Source organism: Myotis daubentonii, chromosome 6 (genome assembly GCF_963259705.1).
Source record: "Myotis daubentonii chromosome 6, mMyoDau2.1, whole genome shotgun sequence".
NCBI classification, from domain to species: domain Eukaryota; kingdom Metazoa; phylum Chordata; class Mammalia; order Chiroptera; family Vespertilionidae; genus Myotis; species Myotis daubentonii.
In genome coordinates, this window is record NC_081845.1 from 24,819,293 (window position 1) to 24,846,008 (window position 26,716).

Consider the following 26,716-nt stretch of genomic DNA (forward strand, 5'->3'; position numbering starts at 1 on the left):
CAAAATAGTTCTGAAATCAACATAGAGGAAAGAAATATCTAATTGAAATGCCAAATTATATAACCATAGTGGGTAAATTTGAGGCTTGGTCATTTTCATTCGGTTAAAGGCCCACACTGAAAAGGATTAGCATATCCACTGTAATTGTCATCAACCAACCAGAACACCCAAAGCCTTAAGCTAAATTATACAGATAAGAGACAAATATACTTAGGATTAAATAGCAAGCCCAGAAGCTTTCGAAATTTTCAACTGCTAAGCCAAAAAGATTCCTAATGCATCAATAATTGCTTTTAAATAAGATATGAAGCATTAATTTCCAAGAACTAGATATACAATATGTTTATCTTGTTTTAGTCTTGCCTAACCTCAAGCCATTGAGATTTTAGGGGGCTTTATATGGAAACTAGATGCCCGTTGCAGGAAGATTCCTGCAAGAATAAGGCTTCCTCCGGTCTATTCCTGCAAGAATAGGGCTTCCTGAGAACAGAGCGAAGCAGGGCTCCCTCCCTTCCCTGCTTAGCCCTCGGCTCTCTCCCTTCTCTGCCACCTGGGCTTTCTCCCTTCTCCGCAGCTTTGCTCCCTCGCCAGGTCACGGATCTGGGGCCCGGGTCCTGCAGGCAGCCTCACATGCTGCCAGCCCCACCTGCAGTATGCAAATTAGCTACCATCTTTGTTGGTGGTTAATTTGCATATCGAGCTGATTAGCCAATGGAAGGCATAGCGAAGGTACAGTCAATTACTATGTTTGTCTATTATTAGATAGGATAACATCTCAGAAGGATGAACAGGTTGATAAGCACACTTAGAACTACCCAAACCCCATCTCTAAAACCCTTTCACCTTTCACATCCAAGTTTTAAGCCCCTGCCTTAAAATTCATGTGAATTTTAGACAAGCAATTGAGGAAGCATTATAATCACAAAAGCATCTTTTCCCAAACTTTCCAAAACACCACAAGTGGACCATTTTACCTTTTATCATAATGCTACACTCCCATTGTTAATGGCAATAAAATCTTTGATGTATTAAAAAGGGACTGTTCCAGACACATGCAATACTGCAGTGAAGAAATCAAATTTATGCCCTAGCCGGTTTGGATGAGTTGATAGAGCATCAGCCTGCAGACTGGAGGGTCCCAAGTTCAATTCCGGTTAAGGGCACATGCCCAGGATGCCGGCTCGATCCCCAGTAGGGGGCATGCAGGAGGCAGCCAATCAATGATTCTCTCTCATCATTGATGTTTCTATCTCTCTCTCCCTCTCCCTTCCTCTCTGAAATCCATAACAATATATATATTTTTAAAATATTTCTTTAAAAAAATCAAAATCATAATAAAAATTTCTCCCTCTCAATTTTTTATTTTGTTGTTTTTTTGCTGGAGACAGTACTACCTGGTTGCTATATCCACATTGGCACGCGGGAAGTGGCTTGGCCTAAAACAAGCAGCGCCCATGTCCCTCTGGAGCCCAGGTACAGGCTTCATCCAGCTCACTGGAAAAAGACCTTGTTCTTGTTCTCGGTTTACCAACAAAAAGAGGGAGGTTTACATAACCAAAAGATGTGTTTTAAATAAACTGAAAATTATTTTATGAACATGTTTCCCGACAGGTTCATCCATAATAGAAAATAACAATATACTTCGTAAAGCAAAAAGTCATTGTACACTTCACAACGGTTGGGAATGCCCAGTTCAGGTGTCTGAACTCCATCCACCTGGTTTCTTCTAGTGTTAAGTGTACAATATATAATAATACTATCTTATTTTTAATAATACATTATTTTTACTGAAAAATTATATAAATTTAAATGTTTCAAGGGTGTCTGAAGGCTTATTTGTGAACCAGTCACCAGATTCAGAATAGCCTTTTGCTCCTCCTGACATCCTGGGCTCCTACCTTCTCTCTTCCAAAACCCTGAAGGCTTACACTCTCTCGAGGGTGCCTCCCTGAATCCTCCAATGCTGTCACAATGAAGTGTGGCTCTAATCATAGAAGTGGTTTAAATTTCTGTTGCACAAGTTGGTTGATGATTGGGACCATTTTCTCCATGATTTTTTTTCAGTGAGTAGCAGGCCAATGCCAATGTTGGACCTGATCAGTTTGTAAATAAATGGAATGACACTCTCAAATTTGACTACTTTAGTTACAGCGGGACCACCAAAGACTCAATCAGAAATGCCAAACTAGAGTTGTTCCCTGTGAGGTTTCACTGGATTATAAGACCATGTGATTTTTCTATTCAAAAGCAATAGGCCCTCCCATAGCTCTCCTAGACTAAAAATAGTTCCACTCCCCATTTCTCAATTTATTTCAATGCTTTTTTTCTACTGTAGAGCCATCTCTTCTACTTCTATTTTAGCTCCTGACACTGGGAGTTATGCAAAATCACTTTACAAAGTATATACTAGTAGACATACCTTTCTACATATATAAGAGCATTTTCACAGAGAAGGTAAGAGGTAGAAAGCCACTGTTGCAAAATAAATTTCTGGGTTTCTTCTCATGTCAATAAATAATAATATTACTTTGTTCTTAAAAATAAAACTTTATTAAAGAATTATATAATTTTAATATTTTAAGGACGGCTTAAGGTACATTGGATTAATCAATTAACACAGTGTCTACTATATAAGGAAAATCAGAGGGCATTACTCAGAGCATCTAAATCCACAACCCACCCAAGGAAGTGATATATTTTAAGATTTAATGTTATTGAACTTTTAAAAATTTAAAAATCTAAATTAAAAATTGAACTGGACATTATTTTCTTAGGGAGAAAAGTCTCTCACCCACCACATGCCCACACACATGATAGGCCTTGTAAATGAGCCCCTGCAATTTGAGAAATATCTTCTAAAATTGGTGACTAACAAATAAGATCGCTTACTGATATTTTCTTTTTCGTTTATGTACTTTGAAGAAGCCCCAACTGCTTGCTTCTCATGAAAGTCGTGCAGACGCAAGCTGTATACACTTCCTCTATTTTCCTTGTACAGAAACATATTGAATGAAGTGATAGTGACTGGTTTAAAGTCGAAATAGGTCTGGGACGTCCATCTTTGTGGTTTAAAGGGAATGAAAGTATACCCTAATGATTTAAAGTGTGATAATTCCATAGCAATAATATTTTAGGACGCAACTTAAAATTTGGAAGTATGATAGAGTAGTACAAAACAAAAAACATGTGAGCACCATAGAAATCCAAGAAAAATAAGTCAACACGGTTTGGCATGGGTGTCCAACTCAGTCACAACACAATCTAAGCCCTTCCCAGGGAGCATGTAACAACCTTCTGCTGGAACACCAGTGCATTTTGACAGGTGAAAAGCAAGATGTAACGGTAAGAGCTAGCCACAAAACAATGGGAAAAAGTCATCTGGGCACCTCAACGAAGCATTCCTAGCTATGGGCCCTGAATTTCAAAAGGGACAAGTTTAACGCTAACTTGTAGCCTGAACCTCTTACAATTTTTATTTGCAGATATTCGTAGACCCTTAGAGCTAAGTGAGACCTTAAATTTGGAAAATGTTTTCATTTGGAAAAATGCAGTGAAATGTCATTAACAAGATCATAAAGAAAACCCATGTTTTTCTACCACACAGCTCGCTAAAATGAGAAAAAGCCCAATTCCAGGTACTAAGTCATTTCTCCAAAGGAAAAGCAACAAAATGCACTGATTACAGGTATTAACTATTACCTGTGCATGAATATTTTTAGTCTCATGAATTAGTCAAAAGCAGCTTTGAATTTGGTCTCAATCAGCAGCCTTTATAAAAATTACATTATCGAATTAGCTCTGCACACTCCCTTTCCACTGTTACTGGGCACAAACATAAAATTAAATATACAAAGCTTGGGCAGAGGCAGTTTAGTGAATATCAATCAATGGAACTATTCAAAATAATAACCTGAAAAGGACTTGACGTCCTCTAGTGGTGAAATGGAAACTGATTTCCAAGACAATTATTTTTTTCAGTTCTCACTTATTACCTCTGGCTATTGAAAAATATATGTGAAAGAACTGTTCATCCTCAAGAAAAAACAATTCACCACAAGGCAAGTTATTTGACTACCTTTGAGGAGGAGATAAATATATGCTGAAGGACATATGGTTTTTAAAATGTTAGATTTTATATAGTACCTTTCAATATTCTTAACAAATATCTTGTCTTACAGGCAGTATAACGCTAATGTTCAACCCATCTTTGATACACACACATACATATGTACGTAATTATGAACACATTATGGGTGTTATTTTAATAATTATCCGAGATTCTAATATAAATTGCTCTGCAATTAAACCACAGTCTTTGCACAGGGACACTAAAACTAAGGAATGGACTCTACTTGATAAGAACTAGATCTAAAAAGGGAATAAAATAGATCCCTCAACAAATGTTGCCTCCCTGGAAAAAAACCACCTCTCTACAAACCTGTGATTGTTTAAAAAAATAAAAAAGACTTGCAGCATTTGGATGTGTATGTGAAATATGTCCATAAGAATAAAGTACTACATTGAAATCCTATGTGTACAGGTCACATGTTTTAAATATATGGAAAACTTAAGTTGTTAAAATCCAGACAGCCTGCACTTATTGGATCAAAATATTGCTATCGGATTTAAAAAATATATATTTTCTCCTTTGCTCTTTCTTTGGCCCCTGCTCATACAGGTGCTTCTGAACACTAAAAACATTAATAGTAATCAAGGGCTAGGGGGGAAAAAACGCCACAAAAAGATGTGGGCCCAAAATAAGTTTTAGGTAAATTATAAAGAACAGTTATTCAAAAGGCCATGTAAAAACTGTCCCTTGGAACTTGAAGTGTCTAGGCAAAAATACGAAACAACTGATTCCTGTGAAGAAGATGGCAGCCAATTAAATTCCCATTTTCATAAAAGAAAATATTTCACTGACAGCCACATGGTTGATCTGTATGTCAATTGTTAGAAACCTTGGTTCATTAGTTAACCTGCCCAGGCACTGAATGGGCTAGTTTGCAATTCACTCAAATATGAACAAGTTGTTCATGGGCAGGTTCTAAAAAAGTATTTTGTTTTTTTGTTTGTTTAGCACAAATTGGCGTGTATTCACTACCTTGAACAATTTTGCTTCAGAAGCACCATTTACATTCACAGTGAGGACGCTGCCCTCCTGTTGCCCTCACTTGGGTGAGGCTAACCCAGGGCACCCAGTTCATCAAGTTCTCTAAAGCAATTACAAAAGCATCTCCCTTAGCCACCCTTTCCCCACCCCAAGCCAAAATAATGATCTACAAATCTTTCAAACCACTCTCCTGGAAATAGCATGACCTCAACGTAAACAAGTTCAAGACACCTTGTCGGACTAAACCGCGGGTATTTTGGCTGGCAGGATGAAGTCATTAGACGTTAGTTGTCCCAACCCTTCCAAACAGAGCAGATACTATTATAGCTTTTCTGGACCTTTCACATTAAAATAAGCACGCCATCTAAATCAATAATACCTTTTGGTAGGGTGGGGTGGGGGGTGAGTCTTACATTTAGGAAACAGTTGTTTCCGATTATGTATGTATGTAAAGCAGCAAATGCGTTGCAATCGGAATTTCTTTTAAAAATAAGAAACTGCCTCACCGCCCCCATTTCAAGTGTAGGAAGGTACCAGAGTTTAGCGGCCAAGAACAGAATAAAAGAAGAGGGGACTAGGAAAGAGGGGCGCGTTTGCAAGGAGGTGTCTCCAAAACAACCTATCAGGAGCGCAAAAATCGTCCACCTATAGGATGTGGGGTACGGGGGAGACCCGAGCGTCGTCCCCGAGTGTGCTGTGGGGTTTGGGGGCGGTCCCCAACACAGAGCCCTCGGGGCTGAACCACCCTTCTCACCCAGGGTCGATGTAAGGACTTGGAACACGAGCTCAGAGGACCCTTTCAAGTCGCGTCTGAGCACGTCGAGCCCCCACTCGCTGGTCCCCACCATCCAGCCACCAGCCCCTGCCCTCCCGCGCCCGCGACCTCAGTCTTTCTGGGACGTGGGTCGGAACTGCGGGGGGACGGGCACGGCTCACCGCACGTCCCCCGCGCCCTTCAGGACCACCATCGACCTCAACGCACACAGCCCCGAGGAGCTGAGTGTGACCCCGGCACTGGGGGGCGGGGGGGGGGGGGTGCCCAGGAACGGAGAATCCTGCCCCTCGCACCTGGCCCCGGGCTTTCCGGCTGGTTGTTTGGTTTGGGGTATACGATTTCCCCATTCAACTCGGCAGGTGGGAGGGGAGCAGCCACCGTTTCTCCATTTCCTCCTCCCGCCCGCGCTCCCTGGCGCGTTTCCACCTGTTGTGGGAAAGTCGCGGTGAAGAGCCAAGGGGCGACCGGAACCGGGGCGACCGGAACCGGGCCCGCGGCACTCGGGCACCTCCGGGCTGGGCGGTGGCGGAGGGCCGAGGGACTGTGCGCTCCGATCCCGGGTGCGCAGAGATCGGGGCGGCCGTTCCCCGCCGCGGGCAGAAGAGGGGATCGCCGGCGCCCCGCGCGAGCCCACCCACCGGTTTGGGGCCCCTGCCGCGCCCGCTGGCCCCCCGCCTGCCCGCGCTGCGCAGTCACCTGTTTCGCTCTGCCCAGCGCCATCGCCATCGCTGCCCCTGTGGCTGTCGCCGCCAGCTCCTAGCTCCGCCATGGTGCTCGGATGACGCGTCCCGAGAGCCGCTCCGCCCTCTTCCTCGGCTTTGCTCCCGCCGGCCCCCGCCTCTGGGGCCCGCAGTCCAGACAGGTGAGCGCTGTTGCGGAGGAGGCGCAAGCAGGCTAGCAGGAGAGGCCTGGGGCCCGGCGCGCCCCCTCGCGGGCAGGTGTGGCGTGGCAGCGGCTCTCACGTGGACGCCACAGGGTCTGGGCTGCGAGAGCTTCGGGCGGAGCCAGGCACCTGGCCCCGAGCAACTGGCCCCCACCGCGGACCGCAGCCCACTCCCGGGAGGTCTGGAGCGGGGTCGGCGACTCTGAGTGGCTCTAGGATCTGGGACTGAAGAAAGCAGATCAGCCCAGGTGAGAGGAGGACATCGGAACGCCCAGTTCCACCATGAACTTTGAAGCAGCCAGGTCAGTTTTGAAGTTCATGGTGCCAGGGCAAAAAGAGTACGATGCCACGTGGAAAGCCGAAGTACACAGGCGGGATTCCAAGCTGGGATCCGGCCTGGATCTGCTTTTCAGGACGCCATTGCTGCTGACCAGTCTTCTCACCAGGCCTATGTGTCTGGCGAGCCCCAGGGCATACAAGTTAGTGAAACTTGTGCCCAATGATGTGGCTTTTCTTATTCTTGGTTTCTCATTAGTAACTACCTTGTGACTTCCGTCCAGCTTGCTCAGGAAGACCAGGAAAAAGGCAACATGCAACAGTTTCCTTCTCTCTCTCTCTCTCCCTCTCTCTTTTAAAGACACAGATTATTAAGTGAGGAGATACCAATTTCTGCTCCAACAGACAAGTACAGGATAGCAACAAAATGCTGAGGAGAAAAATATGACCTGCAAAAAATGGAAACATAAGGAACAAAATTGAGCAGCGACCAGTTCCGTCTAGCTACACAGAAATGCACTCCCACAGCCTGGGCTGGTTGAACATAACCAGAAAGCTCCCAGCAGCTTAAAACCTGCTCAAGGATTTCAGCAGAATCTATTGGACGCCCAAGAGTGCCTGAGAAGTGTTGGATTTCTTGCTAAAGTGACAATCCCCACCGTTCTTTAATGAAAAACCTGCCACTCTGAGCCTAGGAGTGGACTGCTTTTATTTGGTTTACTGGTTCACTGGCTAAGTAGAGGATTTGATTAAGAGACACTTCACCGTGGTGAAGGGATTACTTAGGGATTTTCCCATAGTGCCATTTCTACAGTGGATTAGGCAAACTGATCACATTCAAATCACTCTTATCAGACTTCTAATAAAAATAAAGCACCAGATTTAGGGGGGCGGGGGGGGGGGAGGTTAAGGTAGTTTTAAAGCTCAACTTGGGCCCAAGCAAAGGTTATTTTTTACTACATTAAGTCATCAGAGTGTAAAATGCTGCGAACATCAGAAAGAGTCTCTTAGCTGAATTTAGAGAGGTGAACTCTGGAAGAACCTTGGGAAAGGAAAGTGATTGATTTTCAACCTTCTGATTTACTACCTACTGAAGTAAACAAGGAGTACTCTCCCTGACCCCCACCCCAAATTAAGACTTAGTGTTTATTTTTCTGTTTGTGTTTCTGTCTTTGGTGTGTGCTTCACCCTTCTCCCATTCTTTTGCTAATTTGTTTTCATCTGTCACCAGTTACACACAAACACACCTAAATCCTGCCCTTAGGCCCTGTATAGACTGTTCCAAATTTAATGTGGCGTCTGTAACAAGGACTGTTACATGAAAATGCAGGAATGGGTGACATCTGTTAAATGTCATACACCATCACGTTGTACTGTGTGTTGTACTTTACTTAGAACACGGAAGCCATCTGTCTTGAGCTCCCACCTCCATCTCAAAATCTCTCCCATTCATCACAGTTCCCCTTTCCAGGGGGAGGAGCTGCAACTCCTAAAACCATCTGCTCCCCTCCTGCCTCCTTTGAAAGCTCATCCTTTCTTCTCCCTACTCCCCAACGGCCTCTCCATTTAGGGATTCTACCCCAACAAATACATTCAGGACTCTCTGATTCTGAAAAATTTCTTCCCTCAACTTCCAACTCTCCCAAATCTATTGTCGTAATTTTGTTCACCAAAGTTAATAAACGTGTGGACTCTGGTGCCATTATTGTCTTATTATCTTTGTTTAACCAAGTGTAGTCTTTCATGTCTAGGAAAACTTTCCAGGGCATGAAATCAAATTTTTAATCTGTCATCCCCCTAGATTTTCTTCACTCTGTCAACTGATCATCTTCCTCTTGGCTTACACCACTGTCCTGGTTTTTCCTTTTTCTTTTCTTTTTTTAAAAAATATATTTAATTGATTTTTTACAGAGAGGAAGGGAGAGGGATAGAGAGTTAGAAACATCGATGAGAGAGTGCCTCCTGCACCCCCCCCACCCCCCCCACCCCCCACTGGGGATGTGCCCGCAACCAAGGTACATTCCCTTGACCGGAATCAAACCTGGGACTCTTCAGTCTGCAGGATGAAGTTCTATCTACTGAGCCAAACCACTTAGGGCTGTCCTGCTTTTTCTAATTTCTCTGTGGTTAGTCATTTTTCTTCTCTACTGAGTTAAAATTCCTCCTCCTTCTCAAACCACCCCAAAACCATCCTCCTCCCAAAATTGTCGGCCACAACCTTTCTCTCTCATAACTATCACTTAATGTTATCTCCACCCAGGTTGAGCCCTAGATCCAGAATATATACCCCTGACCTCAGTCCTGACTTCTACCTACAAATTCTCAATGGTCTCTGCCATTTCTATCATTGAATCATCCTGCCATTAATTCATCATGTCCAAACCAGCTTCCCCTGCAAAGTTGCCTGTGTTTGAATTCTTCTGTTATATAAACTCAACATCTAGCCTTTCCTCCCATTGTCACTGCTCAAATCATAGTTCCCAAATCTTGTCAATTTATTTTAATCTCACCCTCTCAATTCCTATTGCTCAAACTCCTACTGGACCCTCCTTCACATCTGTAACACTCTCTGAGCTGTTCTGTCCAATTTCTATTCCAATTTACCCAAAACAATTTCACCAGATTAATCTCACACACTACTGCTTTACACATACACCTCTTGCTCAAAAACCTTAATAGATCCCCCATTTCTACATAATTAAATATACTCCACTTTCCTCCCTGGCCAACTCCAATCACACTGAGCTCTATCTCATTTTCCACCTTTCATCTTTATAATTCATGTTTCCAGCCAAATATGAGTTAAATGAGTCAATTCTGGGGGGGGGGGGTAATGTAATATAAAAATTGCTCACTTTCTCCAGAACACTTTGCAAATCCCTGCTTTCTGCCTTTGTTCTTGGTACTATGCCCTGATTGACTTCCCTGTTTCTGACTTAATAATTCTTTCCTTCTAAGGCCCAGGGTGAGGTCTGCCTCCTCAATGAAGCCTGTCCCACCTGCCCAGGCTCCCAGCTTGTTCTCTGAGCCTCTCCAGGGGCTTCTGGATTTACCCCTCATCTAGCCTTTAACATAGACGAGGTGTGAGTTGTTACTGCGAATTTGTCTCTTCAATCTGATATGAATTATTGGTGGCAGAGGCTTTGTCTTCTATTTCTCCCTAGGGTGTCTATAGAGTCTGAAGTTATCAATGATATTTTTACAAATAGCTGGTGCTCTCGATGACATATGTGTTGCCTGTATTCTAATTTTAAGGGGTATCATGTATATCTCTCCTGCTGCTACAGTGCCTCACACATAGCAGGCATTCCAGTGGGTTAGCAACAATTCCTCATTGCCACGCGTTTTTTGTAATGGTTTAAGAATGAATGAAACAAAATATGCAATGATAGGATTTGGAGAAAGAGATCAAAATGTGCTTAAAAAGAAACACTGGATCTACTTTCCCCGGCAAGTTCCGGTTTTGTTTCTTGTAAGACTGTGCACCGCCCAGGTGTGTAACTGCTGTCACCAACCGTCTTTCCAGGCTCAGCTCTGGACTTCACTTCTCCAGGCAGCTTTTCTTGGTCCCCTCCAGCAGTCAGATCACTACAGCACTTACCGCATGTATTGTAGTTTCTGCTTTGTCTTGCTTTCACCTCTGACAGTGAACATCCATGGGGGGGAGAACTGTGTCGTTTGTGCACCATAATGTACTCACCCGGTGAGTTCTTAATGACTGCTCTGAGTGAATGATAATAGATAACAACAGTAGGCAGGAGCTGAGTGCTTAGTATCTGCTAAGCATTGCAGTAAGCACCTCATCTGCATTGTTTTCTTTAAATCTTACAACAACCCCATGAGGAAGGCAGACTGTTTTCTCCGCTTCAGATGAGGAAACAACAGACTTGGTGAGGTTCATCGGCCCAACGGGAAAAGGCAAGTGGTAGTTTTGCTCCAGGCCTATGTGCTTAGACTCTTGCTACACTGAATGAACAACGAATGGTAACCATCTTACTATCATCACTACAGAAAGGGGCTTTCCATTTCTCTCTCCGGGTACCACTTTGAATGAGGAGGTGGGGCCTGATGGTGTCATCTGGAGAGCTTTTAAAAAGATCTCTGGGCCCTTTCCCAGACCAATAAAAAGTTTCTCTAAGATGGTGGCATCGATATTTTTAAAAAGCAACCAGGTCACTTTAATGTGAAGCTGGGTGTACGATCTGCCGTAGAGTGATGCCAAAGGCCTTTCAAGTGAAAACTTTCATGAAACTTGGGCCATAATGGAACTGCCTTCTTGTGTGACTAAGACCCAAAAATGATGTCCGTGAATGTATTATGAACCATGAAGGGATAGAGGAACATTTGATCACAAAGATTGGTTACAGTGAGGGCCCCCACAGAAGACTATCATTAAAGAGTTGGTTGAGTCTGGCTGGCATGGCTCAGTGGTTAAGCGTCAACCTATGAAAGAGGAAGTCACAGTTTGATTCCCGGTCAGGGCATATGCCCAGGTTGCTGGCTCGATTCCCAGTGTGGGGCATGCAGGAGGCAGCAGATCAATGATTCTTCTCATTATTGATGTTTTTATCTCTCTTTCTCCCTTCCTCTCTGAAGTCAATAAAAACATATTTTAAAAAATATCCTCACTCCTTGGGTGAGGATGAAAAAATAAAATAGTTGGTTGAACATGGGTAGCTTGATCCTATTTACGGTCTAAAAGAAGCACTTTATTTATGGTCTAAAAGAAGCATTATTATCGGGCAGATGAACTGTGGCTTCATAAAGAAGTTACCTCTGCCCTAACCTGTTTGGCTCAGTGGATAGAGCATTGGCCTGAGGACTGAAGGGTCCTGGGTTCGATTCCAGCCAAGAGCATGTACCCTGGTTGTGGGCACATCCCCAGTTGGGGGTGTGCAGGAGGCAGCTGATCAATGTTTCTCTCTCATTGATGTTTCTAACTCTCTATCCCTCTCCCTTCCTCTCTGTAAAAAAATCAATAATAAAAAAAAAGTTACCCTGTATTTCAGTATGAATGAAATGACTTGCCACTTAATTTACACTTCATCTCCCTCAAAATTTCCCACAGGGTGCAAGGGGACAGGGCAGCGATCTGTCCTCAGGATTGGGAAGTCAAACAAAGATGCAGCTATATTGTTGCAAATATCAAATGACAAAAATACTGGTGAGAACTTTCTGAATAATCGAATACCTAAATGGGGACATCTATAATAGTGTCAACAATAAAAATAAACTTTAAAAAATAGATATGCCCTAGCTGGTTTGGCTCACTGAATAAAGTGTTGGCCTGGGGACTGAAGGGTCCCAGGTTTGATTCCGGTCAAGGGCATGTACCTTGGTTGCAGGCACATCCCCGGTAGGGGGTGTGCAGGAGGCAGCTGATCGATGCTTCTCTCTTATCGATGTTTCTAACTCTCTATCCCTCTCCCTTCCTCTTTGTAAAAAATCAATAATATATATATAGTACCTGGATTTTCACATAGAAATAAAGATGAGTTGGCAGTGCCCTCTGCAGTCCCAGATCTGTCTCTTGCTTCAACAGTGTTTGGCCAGAACAGACGCAGGGACACCCCTTCTCCCAGCCTCTGGCCACTCTCCTGCATCTTATCTAGTCACCACCTTCAGAACCACCTCCGGGACCAGCAACACACTGTTTGTTTGTTTTTCTACCTTAACTCCTTACTGCCGAACAACCATGAGCTCCCAAATTCATCAGAATTATTCCACCCAGGTGGAGGCTGCGTTCAACCGCGGGGCCAGCCTGCATCTGCGGGCCTCGCACACCTACCTCTCTCTGGGCTTCTGTTTCCACCAACGATGTGGCTCTCGGGGCGTGGGCCACTTCTTCCGGGAGTTGGCGGAGAAGCCAAGGGTGCTGAGCGTCCCTTAAAGTTGCAAAACCAGCGTGGTGTCCGCATTCTCCTCCAGGACCTGCTGAAGCCTCCCCAAGGTGAGTGGGCAAAACTCAGGGCGCCATGGGAGCTGCCCTGGCTTAGAGAGGAACCTGAACCAGGCCCTTGTGGAGCTGCCGGCCCTGGGTTCTGCCCGCAGGCTCTCACCTCTGTGACTTCCTTGAGAACCACTTCCTGGGTGAGGAGGTGAAACTTATCAAGAAAATGGGCGACACCTGGCCAGCCCCCAGGCTGGGCTGGGCTTACCCTCAAGCATGACTTTGGAGCCGAGGCCTTTGAGGAGCCCCTCTGCGTTCCCCTAGTGTCTGCCTTTTGCCTGAGCTTCTACCTGAAACTACTAGTCATTCTTTTAACCACCATGCATTGCACCAAATGAAACAATAAAGCTTTATGCAGCCAAAAAAAAAAAAAAAGAAAGAAAAAAAAAGAAAGAAAAATGACTCCTGTTTTATCAAAGACTGTTACATATGGGCCAAGTGAACAGCTCTGTATTATTTTTATCTTGCATACTAAACAGTTTCCTCTGTATTCAAGAAATTTGTTTATCTCATTGATCCATCGAAGAACTTCAGACTTCATCCTTTTAATACAGGCAGGCTTATAAAATATAATATTCAGCTTACAATAAAATATTTTCCTCAATATGAGAAATTAAAGAGATAGAAAAGGCAGTGTTCTCCACTGAGATGCTGTTTGTAGGCCCCTTGAGATACACAATAGTCATTCAAGGTAACTCAGGACTTTGAGAAAAATACAGTGACTTTCTTTTATTTTCTTTTTTCTTTTACGTCTTTCTGAACCACTCTGTTGCCATGAGGAAGAACTTAGAGATCAGTTTTCTTCAATTACTTGAGTAGAAGACAGATTCTATTTAATGTTATAGCTGAAGAAACAACTAGAAATTTAACACAGTAGTTTGGCTAAACAAAATGAGAACTATTTAGAATTTATCAAAACAGTACATTGATAGTCTTTTTTACTTTTTAAAGTAAATATGAGACAATGGATAGCTTTAGAACAAGCTAACTTTACTATGATTCCGGCATGTGCAACTGGTACAGTTCAGTAGTAACAAAAATGACTCAAACCAATGTACTATAGGCCAGAAACTTAAGTTACAAAATATATCAATATTACAATTAACACAGATAAGTATAAACCATTGCTCAGATTCTGCATATTAAAAAAACACACCATAAACTTTATGCAACAATTGAAATTATGCATTTCTACTCAGATTATTAGAGCATATTACAAACACACATAAACCTAAAAAGTTGTGGTCACATTTTGGTTTTGTTCCAGTGATGCACAATCACATGAAATGTTACATCCGTTTTGTGTGAAATAAACATTTGGCCGAAGTCTAGTCAGTAGCTGCTGAGTTCAAAATATTTCCATTAAAATGTTTAGAGTAAAATAATCCTAAACATCCTAGTGAGAGTCCTTACAAAAAGTCCCTATGAATTATAGAAATAGAAGCATTTGGGAAATTTCAGTGTACTCTGTCTATTTTTTTTTTTTTAACACGAGTAAACAAATACTGGGTTTAAAGTGCGGCTTCTTTCTCCTCTCCCTGGGATTCCCCCTCCTTCGAAGATCAGTTCTGTGTTGTTAGAATCTCCAGGGAGGTTGGAAACAAAGGAGTGACAGTCAAGTCTGTTTGTCTCTCTGCTTGTCCCGAAAGTCAGTGATGGCCTTCCACAGTGTGCAGAGCATCCCTCCCCTGTTTAAAGACACAAGAACATTGGGAAAGGAACAGTTCATTCAAACACTGCCCTTGTAAAAGAAAAGTGGCTGCTTAGCTTTCAAACTGCTCTGATCAGAACTTGAAGATCCCAAAGTCTTATTAGTCATTATGTGTTCTTTTTGTATATATTTTCTCATCATCCCTCCATGCCTTTCCTCTCCACTCCCACAATCTACCAGGTCCCAAAGCAAAAAAGTTTTCAGCATTTTTAAAATGTCTTTGTTAGACAAAGATGGGCCAGTGTGAGAAAATTATGCATATGCTTGGCCAGATTAAAAAAAAATTATTACAGGAAACTGTATCAGATTATACCAGGTATTTAGATGGCAAATCAGCACCCCATCCTAATATTTCCAATACGGTACAATCATGAACAACATTGAGGGATTTGTTTAAGGCAGCTTTAGAATAACTGCATGGTCTTGGTCTGATATATTATCAAAAAATATTCTTCCAGTTGATTTGCATTTACTAATATGGAAATATTGGTTATTAAGCTTCTCAATAATAGTCTGGTCCAACCAACTCAGTTTACTCAGGGCAACTGAGAACCAGAGAGGTCGGCCCAGGACTGCAGGGACCCAGACTTCCTGATCTCAGCCCAGGACTCTTGCCTTCATGACAACTGAACAGAAAGAAAAGTGATACCTTAGTCTCAGGCATTTTAAGTCATCACGTGTAACATAGTAGAGAACATCCACTAGTGAATAATCCTCAGCCAAAAACTGTGGATAAAGTAATATATGCATAAACATTAGATGTTTTATACACCTTTAATAGCAAACTCTATCCATAATATAAACATTGGCAATAATTAAAAATGAATTTAAAAGCAAATCCACTAAAAATAAAACCTTCTGGAATTATTAGTAGAAAGTTCCCCCCTATGACAAAATAATTACGAAGAGATACATCCATGACTTCCAAATGCAGGAAGAGTATAAGCAACACAGAATGTCTAAAGGGACGTCTAATTACATCTGCTGCTCGTAAGATAATGGTTGTCTTTAAGAGGTTTGCTGCTGGGTAGCTTTATTTTTCTCAAATAGATAAGAAGTGTTCCAGAAAAAGTAGTGCTTACACTTAATACTTTTCATGTCTCATAAAAGGTACTTTCAAATAATTACTAGAAAATCAGAGTCCTGAGTTTAAACTGAAGCTTTTAATTTTAATTCTAAAAAAAGGGGGGCAATGATTTAGAGGATTATCAGTTGCTATCCTTAATTGAGATTTGAGCCTCAGTAAGAGGGATATTTTGGAGAACTTGATTGCATGCATTCAAGTTCTTGCCTATGCAAACAACTCTCTTGCCTATGCATACTTCCCATAGGCAAGAGAGTTGTTTAAATGTATGTAGCGTAAGTTGTTAAATGCAGATTTCTAAGGAGACCCTACATTTTAGTGGTGCAATAAATTATCAAGTCAAAAGAAAAGACATCTTTATTCATAGTTATTTTTAAGATTTAAATATAAAACTGAAATCCATGTAATACTGTATTAAGAGACCCTTTCTAGAAAATAAAAATATAACCTCTTATTGTGTGAATATGTGTATACATATATGTAGTCTTAAACATAAACAAATGCTATTCATGCTGATTACAAAGTCCAGAAGGAGCAGAGAAGAATTAGGTTATTACAGGTATAATATGGCTTATAGAGACAGTGTTCCTGATGTAAGTTCACTAAATAGATCTATTTTATTACATAAAGAGCCAATGCCCAGTGGAGTTTAATAATGTCACAAGAGAATTAAAAAGTTAATACATAAAAGAGAGAATTATTTTAGTTCTAATTTCTACACTTTTCATTATTTTCAATTAAAAAATATAAAATTCCTTAGGGGTCCTGGACCACAAAGATGATTGTTTGTATATTCTATACTTGAATGATTTCCCCTTCTTGTCTGTCCACCCAATACATACATATAGATGGTCCAGTTTATTCCTACATACTCACCACCTTCTCAAAGCACCTTCCCCAACCTCTCCCTCCCTCTGTCTCATAACATCTGATAACCTTTCTTTCACAGAACTTAGCAGAGCATCATTATACTTTTATCTGTGGAGTTATTTGATTATTGTCTGCCTACCCTAGTCTATAAACCTTAGGAGGGCAGCGCAGGGTCTGAGTTGCTCACCAGTGTATCCCCTGTGCCTAGCATATAGTGGACACTTAACATTATGAAATGAAGTAACATAATGCTTGTCCCACAGTTTTCTCTACCTGACTGATAGTGTCGTCATCAGCTCCATTTTCTCTCAGCCAGTCAGTAAGTTTAGAATCTTCAGTAGTTCTGCCAGCGGTTGAGCGATGTGCAGGTGATCTAGGAATATCTAGGAGAGAATTGGGGGGAAAGGGAGCATTCTTAGCTTCATCTAAGAGAGGTCATTAATACTTTAAAAGATTTTGCTTTAAATAATTAATAGAAACAATCAAGATTGGCAGTATGAACTATAAATAAAATGCTTAAAGAGTATTTAATCTACTAAGAAATGGAGAGTCAGCAGCAAGAATGTAATGATATTCCCACCTTTAACTTTCATATCAATGTTATAGTTTCTTAGAATAAACTTGGTGTACCAAAATTGTACTGTTTTTCATGCAACTAAGATGAGTATAATTAACCAGATAATTATAATAATCTTTTCCCATTATTTGCAATAATATGAAAAAAACTAGAATACACAGAATACAAATGCAAAAATGACAACAGTATTATTTTCTTCTAATCATCTCATTGTGAAATCTTTAAAAAGAATAAAGAAAAAAGTGGAGAGCCCTATTTACTCAATAATTTATAATTTCAGGAAAAGATGGCTATGAATCATCTTATTTTTACTGCACTTATAAGAAATGATAATTTGCTACAATCAAGAATTAAAAGCAATCTCTATTTGTAGTTGTGGTACAAGTAACAGATGCTGACGAAGCCATGAAATGAAACTGCCTGCTGGCTTTGTTTCCTGTGGCAGCCTGGCTGAACAGTTTCACTTTAAAATTTTCTGCTTATTCACCTATTGGTTGGGACTTAAGCTTCAGGTGTTTGATTTCTTGGTCCTTTTCTTCAATAGCGTAATGAAGGAGTGCTTGTAATTCTTTCTCTTTCTGAACCAATGCTTCCAGTAATCTGCAGAAGAAAATGATAGTGACTGACAAGGTGATAAAGCTGGAGCAGCCAGAGTGACCAATTGGAGGGCTTCTCAAGCTACAGTGAGCAGACACCCCTGGCATTTCATTGAAATGCAGATTCTGATCCAGTAGCTCTGGGAGGTCTGGAATTCTGCATTTCCAAGGAGCTCCCAGGTGGTACTCCTGTTGCTGGTCCACAGATTCCATGTTGAGCAGCAAAGCTCTAGGAGAATGTGCTTCCAGACCAGAATTCAAAACCGCCATCCCCAACTGTCCGCCCAATCTTCAGAGATGTTGCTCTAACGTTTCTTTTATGACCATAAATGGCCAAAAAAAAAAAAAAATTATACTGTATCTGTTTAGTTTAACAGACCTTTATTTTACATGTATAGCCCCTTATCAAAAAAATGTTGGTCAATATGGGTAATACAATAATCAATGCAAAGGAGAAAGGTGGTCATTTTTTAAAACTATGAATATTTGAGAAGTAACTATAGGTGAGGTCACCTGTAGTATCTGGCACCTGATTCAATAAATGTTACTGGTCATTGTGGTTGTTACTATTATTCCTCTCCCTTCTAAAGGAGTGGCGAAGGTAAAAGGATAGCTGTGTTCCTGGTACATTCAGTTCCTAGTTGGCATTTAACGCATTTTCCAAAGAAACAAGGAGAAACTAAGGTATCATTTATACCATGGCCCTCACCCATGGAAGGTTTGCCATGCAACTGAGAGCCAACTGATAACCTACTTGCCTTTTCTAACACTGTTCTCTGTCAAAACGTTCCAAGTGACTAGGTTAGGAATTTAGATTAGGAATTATAATTTAAGAAATATAATTATTCATAAGATTATCAGGATAAATTGTTGCATACTCTACAGCTCTTAGAAATCTGCATTTCCTTTTCTGAGCATTGATAGATTTAACTCAGGATCAGATTCGTGTGCTTCTGCATCAGCTAGCACGTTCTGAAAGGCAGCACAGCACCTAGGGCAGCTGAAAGACAGCTCTGGGAACGTCCAGGTTCACCCTGTACTTCCTGTGCAAACTTGGACAAAATACTCCACCCTGCTGGGCTTCAGTTTTGTCATTTGTTAAAAGGTAAAAGGAAAATTTCCTGGAAGAATTACTGTGAGCATTTAATGAGACAACGTAGCTAAAATGCTTGGCCTTTAATAATGGCTATTCTGTTGCCTGCTGCTGTCTCAGGCCCTGAAAAAGAGCCCTCCCAGGGCTCAGGAAGGGTTCTTTCCTGACCCCCGGGCTTCCCTTCCTCTACCCTCAACAGGACACAGAGAACTGTGGCCCTCGGGCAGGAGAAAGGAACCTTGTAGAGTAGGCAGGGGAGGCAAAATAAAATAAAAACAAATGCGGGGGGGGGGGGGCAGTCAGAGAAGGCATTTGAGGAAGACAGGTTATTTACAGTAAGCGGTGCACAATTAGGAGGAATTAAGAACTGAAAGCAGAGGGAGGGAAGGATGAAGGGAGATTTAAAAAAAAAAAAAAATATATATATATATATATATATATATATATATATATATATTTTAAATCTTTATTGTTGATATTATTACAGATGTCCCTCTCTTTTCCCCCCTCCATAAAAATATATATTTTATTGATTTTTTTACAGAGAGGAAGGGAGAGGGATAGAAAGTTAGAAATATCGATGAAAGAGAAACATCGATCAGCTGCCTCCTGCACACTCCCCACTGGGGACGTGCCCGCAACCAAGGCACATGACCTTGACCGGAATCGAACCTGGGACCCTTGAGTCCGCAGGCTGACGCTCTATCCACTGAGCCAAAACGATTAGGGCTGAAGGGAGATTTTTATCTACTCCAACAGGAATGATATTCAAAGACATGGATAGCAAGCTCAGTATGAATTTTTAACTTGGCAATTTTTTGGTCTGGTATATATTTTTGTCTTCCTTGTTCATCTACGTGTATGGAATAGTGAGAGTATCGTCTTGTTGTTTTCTCAAAGAGCACAGTGAAATTTTCTAGAATTTAACCTACGGTTATCCAGATTCTATTATTTCCTTTTCATCTTTAAAACCAGAACCTAACATTGGAAGCAAAGTATTGATAGGCGACCTCATTGGTCCCAAATCCATCTCTCAAAATTATTTATTTTCAGCTATATCCAGTCCATCAGTTTTATTTTTACTTTGTCTTCAGTTCCATTAGTAGGAGAATCCTTAGAAAACCAAGGCATTTGCTGCCTCCATTCCAGAAGTTTGGCAAGGATCTGTGAACTTTTTAACTCGGATGGGTGGGGACAGGTAATTCCAGAATTTTAGACTAGGAAAATTAGATAACCATTCAGCTCCTCCTGAGTTAGATTTGAACTACATGCATTACTGTCCCCCCTCTCTGTGTGAAATTAATTATCGTCAGGACATTTTATGTAAGCAAATGTTTAAATGTAAGTAAATGTGGACGAAAGGGGCCATTTGCTAACCTGACAAGCTCAGGGAAGGCCTGCATGGCAGTCTTGCAAACTCAAAGACCTAAAGTAACCACAAAAGATGGTCTGAAATTAAACTTTAACTAAAAGCAGTGACCTCCTAGGTCGGTATCTTCCCTGACAAGGTCAACCTTTACCTTAAGAGAGCCTATCTGTCTTTTTGCACCTATGATAACATATCCTTGAAATGTCAGGGTAACTTGAACTTCCCTTTTTTTCCAGACCCCTCAGGCCACAACCAAATACACTGGGCCAGGACAGGAGGCCATAAATTCCTTCATTGTTATTGTTATCATGTTAATTGTTGACTTTTAACTATCCTGCACCCACCTAAGTATGTTTCTATCATTTTACTTTTTATCCAATCCCAGAGGTCCCCCCTCCCCCCGCTTTTGCTTTCTCCTGCCTCTCTAATCTATCACCAATGGATTTCAAGTAACCCATCTACATCTTCTTTTATTGCAATGTATAAAAGTAGATGAAAAACTGCCATTCCCTGGAGCATTATCCCAATACACTGAGATTCTATTTTCCAAGTAATTGTCGACAGTTTGGCTCAAATAAACTCACAGAAATTCTTTACAGGTTTGAATGTTTTTATGTTAACATAAAACATAAATTCTAAAGCCATTTTGTTACTTTTCCCATTTAGTATTATTGATCTAGTAATCAAGAGCTGGATAAACCTGATTTACTTTCATCGGTAATTATCCTAACGCAGTGACTCAACTGGAGAGCTGTGAAAATTTTAACACATGCAATACCTGACTCTTTAGTCAGGGGCACTGATCTGTTTTCCCTTAGATTGTCAAATTAAATAACAAGAGCCAACACAACAACAGCTGTCTGGTGTGAATGATTCAAAACTTACCTATTTTTTGGTGTGCCGCAGAATTTTAGTAATTAGTTTATGTGTGCCATGAGATGGAAAAGGTTGAAAATCGCTGTCCTAAATATAAGATTTCTAACATGAGGGCTACAACCTTTCCTAAAAACACACTAACACTTTTTCTAAGCATGTTTTGCAATAAATGTACCCCAATATATCAGGTAATATTCAACTAAAAAACAAAGGGCCAGCATAGGCATGACCAGTCCCTGACTGCCGTGGCTTAGGACTTGTGCCACACCAGCTGCCCTCTCTTTAATCATGTGAAGTGAATGTTGGGCCTCAGCTCACTTTTCCGGGTGTGATGGAGAAGCTGTGGGAGATATTCCTAGAAAAAGATAAAGGAGGCTGATAATCCTGTAGATTTCACATATTTAAGTGTAAATATGTAGAGAAAAAGCATAACTGTGTGGGCTTTTGTGAAAAATGCAATTCCTCCTAACGCAATAAAGAAATGCGGCAAAGCCTAGTCTTTTTACAGAGACGGGCAGATGTGGGCAGCAGGCCTTCAGCTAGCTGATACCCTCAGAAAATGGGTGTGAGGCCTTGAAGAGGGCAGCTGGCGAGGAGCAGCCCTTGGGGACTGCAGATGGCACAAGCATGGTGGACAGAGGGCGGGGACAGGGTGGTAAGACAGGAAACGCAGATGGGCGAAGGAGAGACGGAAATGGCTTCATTTAATTTAGGAGAGGCAGGTTCTATTGACATAAGCCAGGGTATGTAGACAGAAGGTTTTAGGGCCAGAGAAACAAATATACCAGCTCATTGGTAAATAAAGTAGCTTTATTGTCTGTAAAATTCTGACTGGAAGCCAAGGGCAGAGTGGGGTGGGTGGTTGGACCAAAACATTAATGAGTGAACTTTCCCCTCCAGAGATCAGTAAGGGGCATAAAAACCAACTCCATAGAGGATCGGAGGACAGAGGGTCAACTAAAGAGAAGTGACTAAAGTTACTACCTGCTGTAATGGATACAGTATCCTAATTGGATTATTTATTACTTGAGAAAAGGAGGAAATAAGGAACACAATGATTGAGCCAGACATGTCAAAGGCCAAAAAGACTCAAACTCTTTTCTATTAAGCAGTAGAGACGGCAAGTAAAGATCTGGGGAAAACCTCAAAGGACAAGATTGGGGTATGGAAGTCTGAAAGCCACTTTCCTTTTATTCAGAAAGATTTCTATATGCACATCATGGAAGATGTGTATGGAGTTACTTTAATCATGCAACCGCAATTCATGTTTCTAAATATAGGATGAGTTTTGTGATAGATCCTCCCTTCCCCCAAATGGTAGGCGGAGTATGAGGTAACCTGCAGCCTGGAAATACCTCAGTGACTAACCATGTACCTTATATGGACTATACATTGGACCATCAATCCACACCTGCCAAATACCCTAAGCCCTTGTCCTATATCAGTGATGGCGTACCTATGACATGCGTGTCAGAGGTGACACGCGAACTCATTTTTTTGGTTGATTTTTCTTTGTTAAGTGGCATTTAAATATATAAAATAAATATCAAAAATATAAATCTTTGTTTTACTATGGTTGCAAATATCAAAAAATTTCTATATGTGACACGGCACCAGACTTAAGTTAGGGTTTTTCAAAATGCTGACACGCTGAGCTCAAAAGGTTCGCCATCACTGTCCTATATGGACCATACAGTAAGCCACCAGTCAGTGTGCGCCGAGTACACTAAGCCCCCACCCCTCCCCATTCCGCCCCTCAAAAGGCGTGCCCACCCCTGCACGTGCTGCTGTCCTCCCATTGGAAGACAGCCCAGCAGGTGCTTCTCCTCTAATAAAGCCTGTGGTCCTGGTTTTCGGCCTCTGTGTATTACTTGTATTAAGCTTGGTATTCAAACTTAACCTTAGGAACAAAAACTTATGAGCAGAAATAAATGTTTTACCTCCCTGGTGAACAATTAGAATTTTCAACTAAGGTTTCTAAATATTTGAAGAACTTTTATTGATTTACTAAAAAAAAAAAATTTTTTTTTTCCACTGTAATCTCAGTTGCCCACATGTCAACTGTAGCCATCACAGGAAGCTACAAATCATCAAGAGTCAGACCTTGAACTGGCCAACATCTGTGAAGAACAGGAAATATTTACTGTTCACTTAATAACCTGTCATGTAGGTTCTATGTTATCAAATTCCAAAGAAAAATTAAACTCCAGATATGACACACCATATTAAACATAAAATAGAATCACACATGTAGTCAACGGATCATCCTTTTAAGGTTCTAAAATGCAAAGCTTTTGCACCATTAGTTTTATCTCCTCAAGAGCAGAGACTTCCTCTCCTGAAAGAACTTGATATTCCAAATCCTGGGCTTTGAAGAACACGGGCTTTCTGTCTGTCTTTCAGCTATCTGTTGGACGGTACATGCTGCTCCTAGTCTGTGTCCAAGGCAGTCCATGAGGTTACACCAAAGTGACTCCAAAAGCCTCAGTGCAGTGGGTGATAAAGCAGTGGTTAAGGAAAAGGTGCTGGGGGCTTGAACTGGTAGAAACAGAAAATATATTTGACTAAAGAGACTAAAATCTCTCTCTCTCTCTCTCTCTCTCTCTCTCTCTCTCTCTCTCTCTCTTTCTTTTTAACAAAGAAAGGCTTTAAATCAAGTTTACATTAATGGGATAAAGGAATCATATTTTGTATTTTCTGTGGATCACACTGTAAAGGAGACCCAAAACACATGCACTTAAAGTCAGAAAAAAGAAACCTACCCAAGTCAGAATAGGACTTACCTATTAGTTTCTATTTTCATTCTTCCAAGCTGTACATTCAGTGATCGGTGAGCATTCTGGGAATTGTGGGATACAGTAGAACTGAGTGTGCTCACCCCTGAGGTAGCCACAGCATCTTCAAGGATGGCATGAGGTCTTCGGACAATTCGATTTGGAGGCTGTTCCTCATGGTCATCTTCTGCATCCAAGTCTTCTTGATCTGCTGTATCACTCTCAGACGCAAGGCTAAAATGTGGCCTCAGTTCTGTCAAGCATAATATCAACAACAGTGTTATTAAAACATGACCAATTGCCTTAATTTCTTAAGACATGAATGTCATCTCCCCTGCGGTCAATAAGATTTACATTCCAAACTGATTTTCCAAAAATGAGGATGGATTTCTGTGTAGTAATTCAGGTCTGTTCTGCCAGTGAATTTGCACAATTCACAAGATATATAAACTTAATGATTTAATTCAAACAGAAGAAAAATTCACACCACACATAAGATAGATGCTAAAATCAGAAAGGCACTTATATAAAAACAGAAAAATTTATTTATACAAGTAGAATTCATTTTTTAGATTATATGAGATCTGGCAATTACTAAGAAATGAGGAAACAGATATAGAGAGATGATCTAAACAAAAGTAAGTACACAGAATGCTTTTTGCCTGTAGCAGTCAAAATGTAAGGGGATAGGAGGGGGCTACTGAAAACGCCACATGCTTATATTCACTTTAGCAAGACTATCTGAAAGCCACAGAGGTTCTCCCCAAAAGAAAAGCACATTCATACAACATTTTGCCTAGATTTCCTGAGGGCTCACAGACACCCTGAAGCCTGTCCCAAGAGTCCATGAACCACAGATGTGTGGGGGAGAGGGCTCCGGAGGGAGTGATGAAGACCCCATCCCACCACTCCAATACAGCCACTCTGGCAAGACAACCAGAGGCTCAGTAGTTGCCAAATCTTCTAGGTAACTCTCTCTTTCCTTACCTTGCCCGACCTGTGTATCGTACCTTCCTAGAAATCTTTGGCTGCTGCTTCGTGTCTTCAGAGCCTTTTTGCCTACGACCTGCCTTTAAAAGCTGGAACTTGGAAATCTATCCTTCACTTTTTCATGTTTCTATTTACTCTATATGGATGAGCTCATTAAAATCTATGAAGGTTAAATACTTGTAATGTGGGGATAACAGAGTATATTTCTGGCCCTGATCCTGTTACATCCTAGATATTCCTGTTGGGCAGGCACTTAAATTCAACAATCAAAACAGGAACTCACTATTTTTCATAACAAAAACCAGAGTGCCCTTCTTAGGGTCAAGTTTATGTAGCCCTGACTTCTTTTATCTCTCTCTGTTTATTTTTTTTAACTTTTTTGAAGGTTAAAAAGTACATTACACAAAATTGACCATTTTCACCATTTCTAAGTGTACAAATTGTAGCGTCAGGTACATGCATATTGTTGTTCAACCATTCTCCAGAACTTTTTTATCTTAAAAATTGAAACGCTATGCCCATTAAACAACTTTCCAATTTCCCCTTCCCCTATACCCTTGGCAACCACCATTCTACTTTCTGTTTCTATGAATTTGATTACTATAGATCCCTCATATAATTAGAATCATACAATATTTGTCTTTTGACATGGGCTTATTTCACTTAGCATAATGTCCTTAAGGTTCATCCATGTTGTAGTGTATATTGGAATTTCCTTCCTTTTAAGGCTGAATAATATTCCACTGTATGTATGTACCACGTCTTCTTTATCCATTCATCTGTCAATGGACACTTCCACCTCTTGACTACTGTGAATAATGCTGCTATGAGCAAATAATTCTGAGATCCTGCTTTCAATTCTTTTGGATATATACTCAGAAAAGTAATTGCTGGATCACATGGTATTTCTATTTTTAATTTTTTTGAGGAGCCACTACTGTTTTCCATAATGGCTGCACCATCTTACAACCCCAAATAAAGGTTCCAATTTCTCCACATCCATGCCCTTTATCTTTTAAGGTTTACCAAAATCCACCTCTACTCTGCTTTCTGCATTATCAATTTCCAAATTCTCTTTCCAAAATTCCATTTCCTTAATTCATCTATAGTAGGAGTGACTCGAAATCAAGTGTTTTACTTTGTAAACCCAGCATCTAGTCTGGAGGCCAAGGCATATTAGCCTATCAAAAAACGTTGGCAGAATGGAAGAGTTATTCTACTAGGATTATCTGTATTTAAGAAGGAAACAAAATACTGAAAAAATATTTTACTTTAAAATAATTTTAAAAAGTAGAATTCTAGATTAAATTAGAATATAAGATTAGGCCTTTTATATTTTTCTAAAATTATTCTTAAATTCCTTTTATGGTCTCTAACTGAAAATTTTAAAACAATTAAAGTTTTATAATCCTGTTGACTATAACCTTTCGGGAGGGAAAATTTCTGGTATTTATTATTATATTTAAGTATCCCTTATATTTCCTTAATGCTATATACTTTAAATTATCATAAATTATCATTTTATGTATGACTAAAAAATTATGTCAATTTGAAGAAAGTAGAAAATTATAAACAAATACAATACTTTGTTATTTTGGTCTTTCAACACATTGTAAAATATCCAAATGAGATGCAGCATCTGGTCCTTGTCCCCAGAGATAACAAGCTAAAGGAAAACTAGGGTGAAGACACAAGAGAGCCATACGAGCATGTACAACGATAACATGAAATTACAAGTACTAATTAATACAGCCAAAAATATCTTAGGTGGTCTCAGGCATA

The 26,716-nt window shown here is 40.8% G+C and overlaps 2 protein-coding genes and 1 long non-coding RNA gene across 9 annotated transcripts in view; 1 reads left to right on the plus strand and 2 right to left on the minus strand.

The window, feature by feature from the left end:
- Positions 1–6,760, minus strand: part of MAP7 (microtubule associated protein 7) — a 142,621-nt gene extending 135,861 nt beyond the window's left edge. Inside the window, exon 1 of the mRNA XM_059700432.1 lies at positions 6,582–6,760. Coding sequence (XP_059556415.1) covers positions 6,582–6,654 — 73 coding nt within the window. The 5' untranslated portion in view covers positions 6,655–6,760. The remainder of the gene's footprint in view (positions 1–6,581) is intronic.
- Positions 6,761–7,109: 349 nt separating this feature from the next.
- LOC132236921 (uncharacterized) overlaps positions 7,110–26,716 on the plus strand; it is a 32,757-nt gene continuing 13,150 nt past the window's right edge. The window contains exons 1-3 of one of the 3 annotated variants that reach the window (XR_009453412.1): positions 7,110–7,247; positions 10,003–10,125; positions 12,587–13,311. This is a non-coding gene — a long non-coding RNA (uncharacterized LOC132236921). Of the gene's footprint in view, positions 7,248–10,002; positions 10,128–12,586; positions 13,312–26,716 lie in introns of those variants that run through there. The other 2 variants (XR_009453411.1, XR_009453410.1) reach the window with 2 other exon arrangements.
- MAP3K5 (mitogen-activated protein kinase kinase kinase 5) overlaps positions 13,698–26,716 on the minus strand; it is a 177,915-nt gene continuing 164,896 nt past the window's right edge. For all 5 annotated transcript variants that reach the window (XM_059700425.1, XM_059700426.1, XM_059700424.1 and 2 more), the window contains 5 exons: positions 23,954–24,197; positions 17,724–17,836; positions 16,933–17,042; positions 15,355–15,431; positions 13,698–14,682 (listed from right to left, as the gene is read on the minus strand). In XM_059700425.1, coding sequence (XP_059556408.1) covers positions 14,610–14,682; positions 15,355–15,431; positions 16,933–17,042; positions 17,724–17,836; positions 23,954–24,197 — 617 coding nt within the window. In that variant the 3' untranslated portion in view covers positions 13,698–14,609. The remainder of the gene's footprint in view (positions 14,683–15,354; positions 15,432–16,932; positions 17,043–17,723; positions 17,837–23,953; positions 24,198–26,716) is intronic.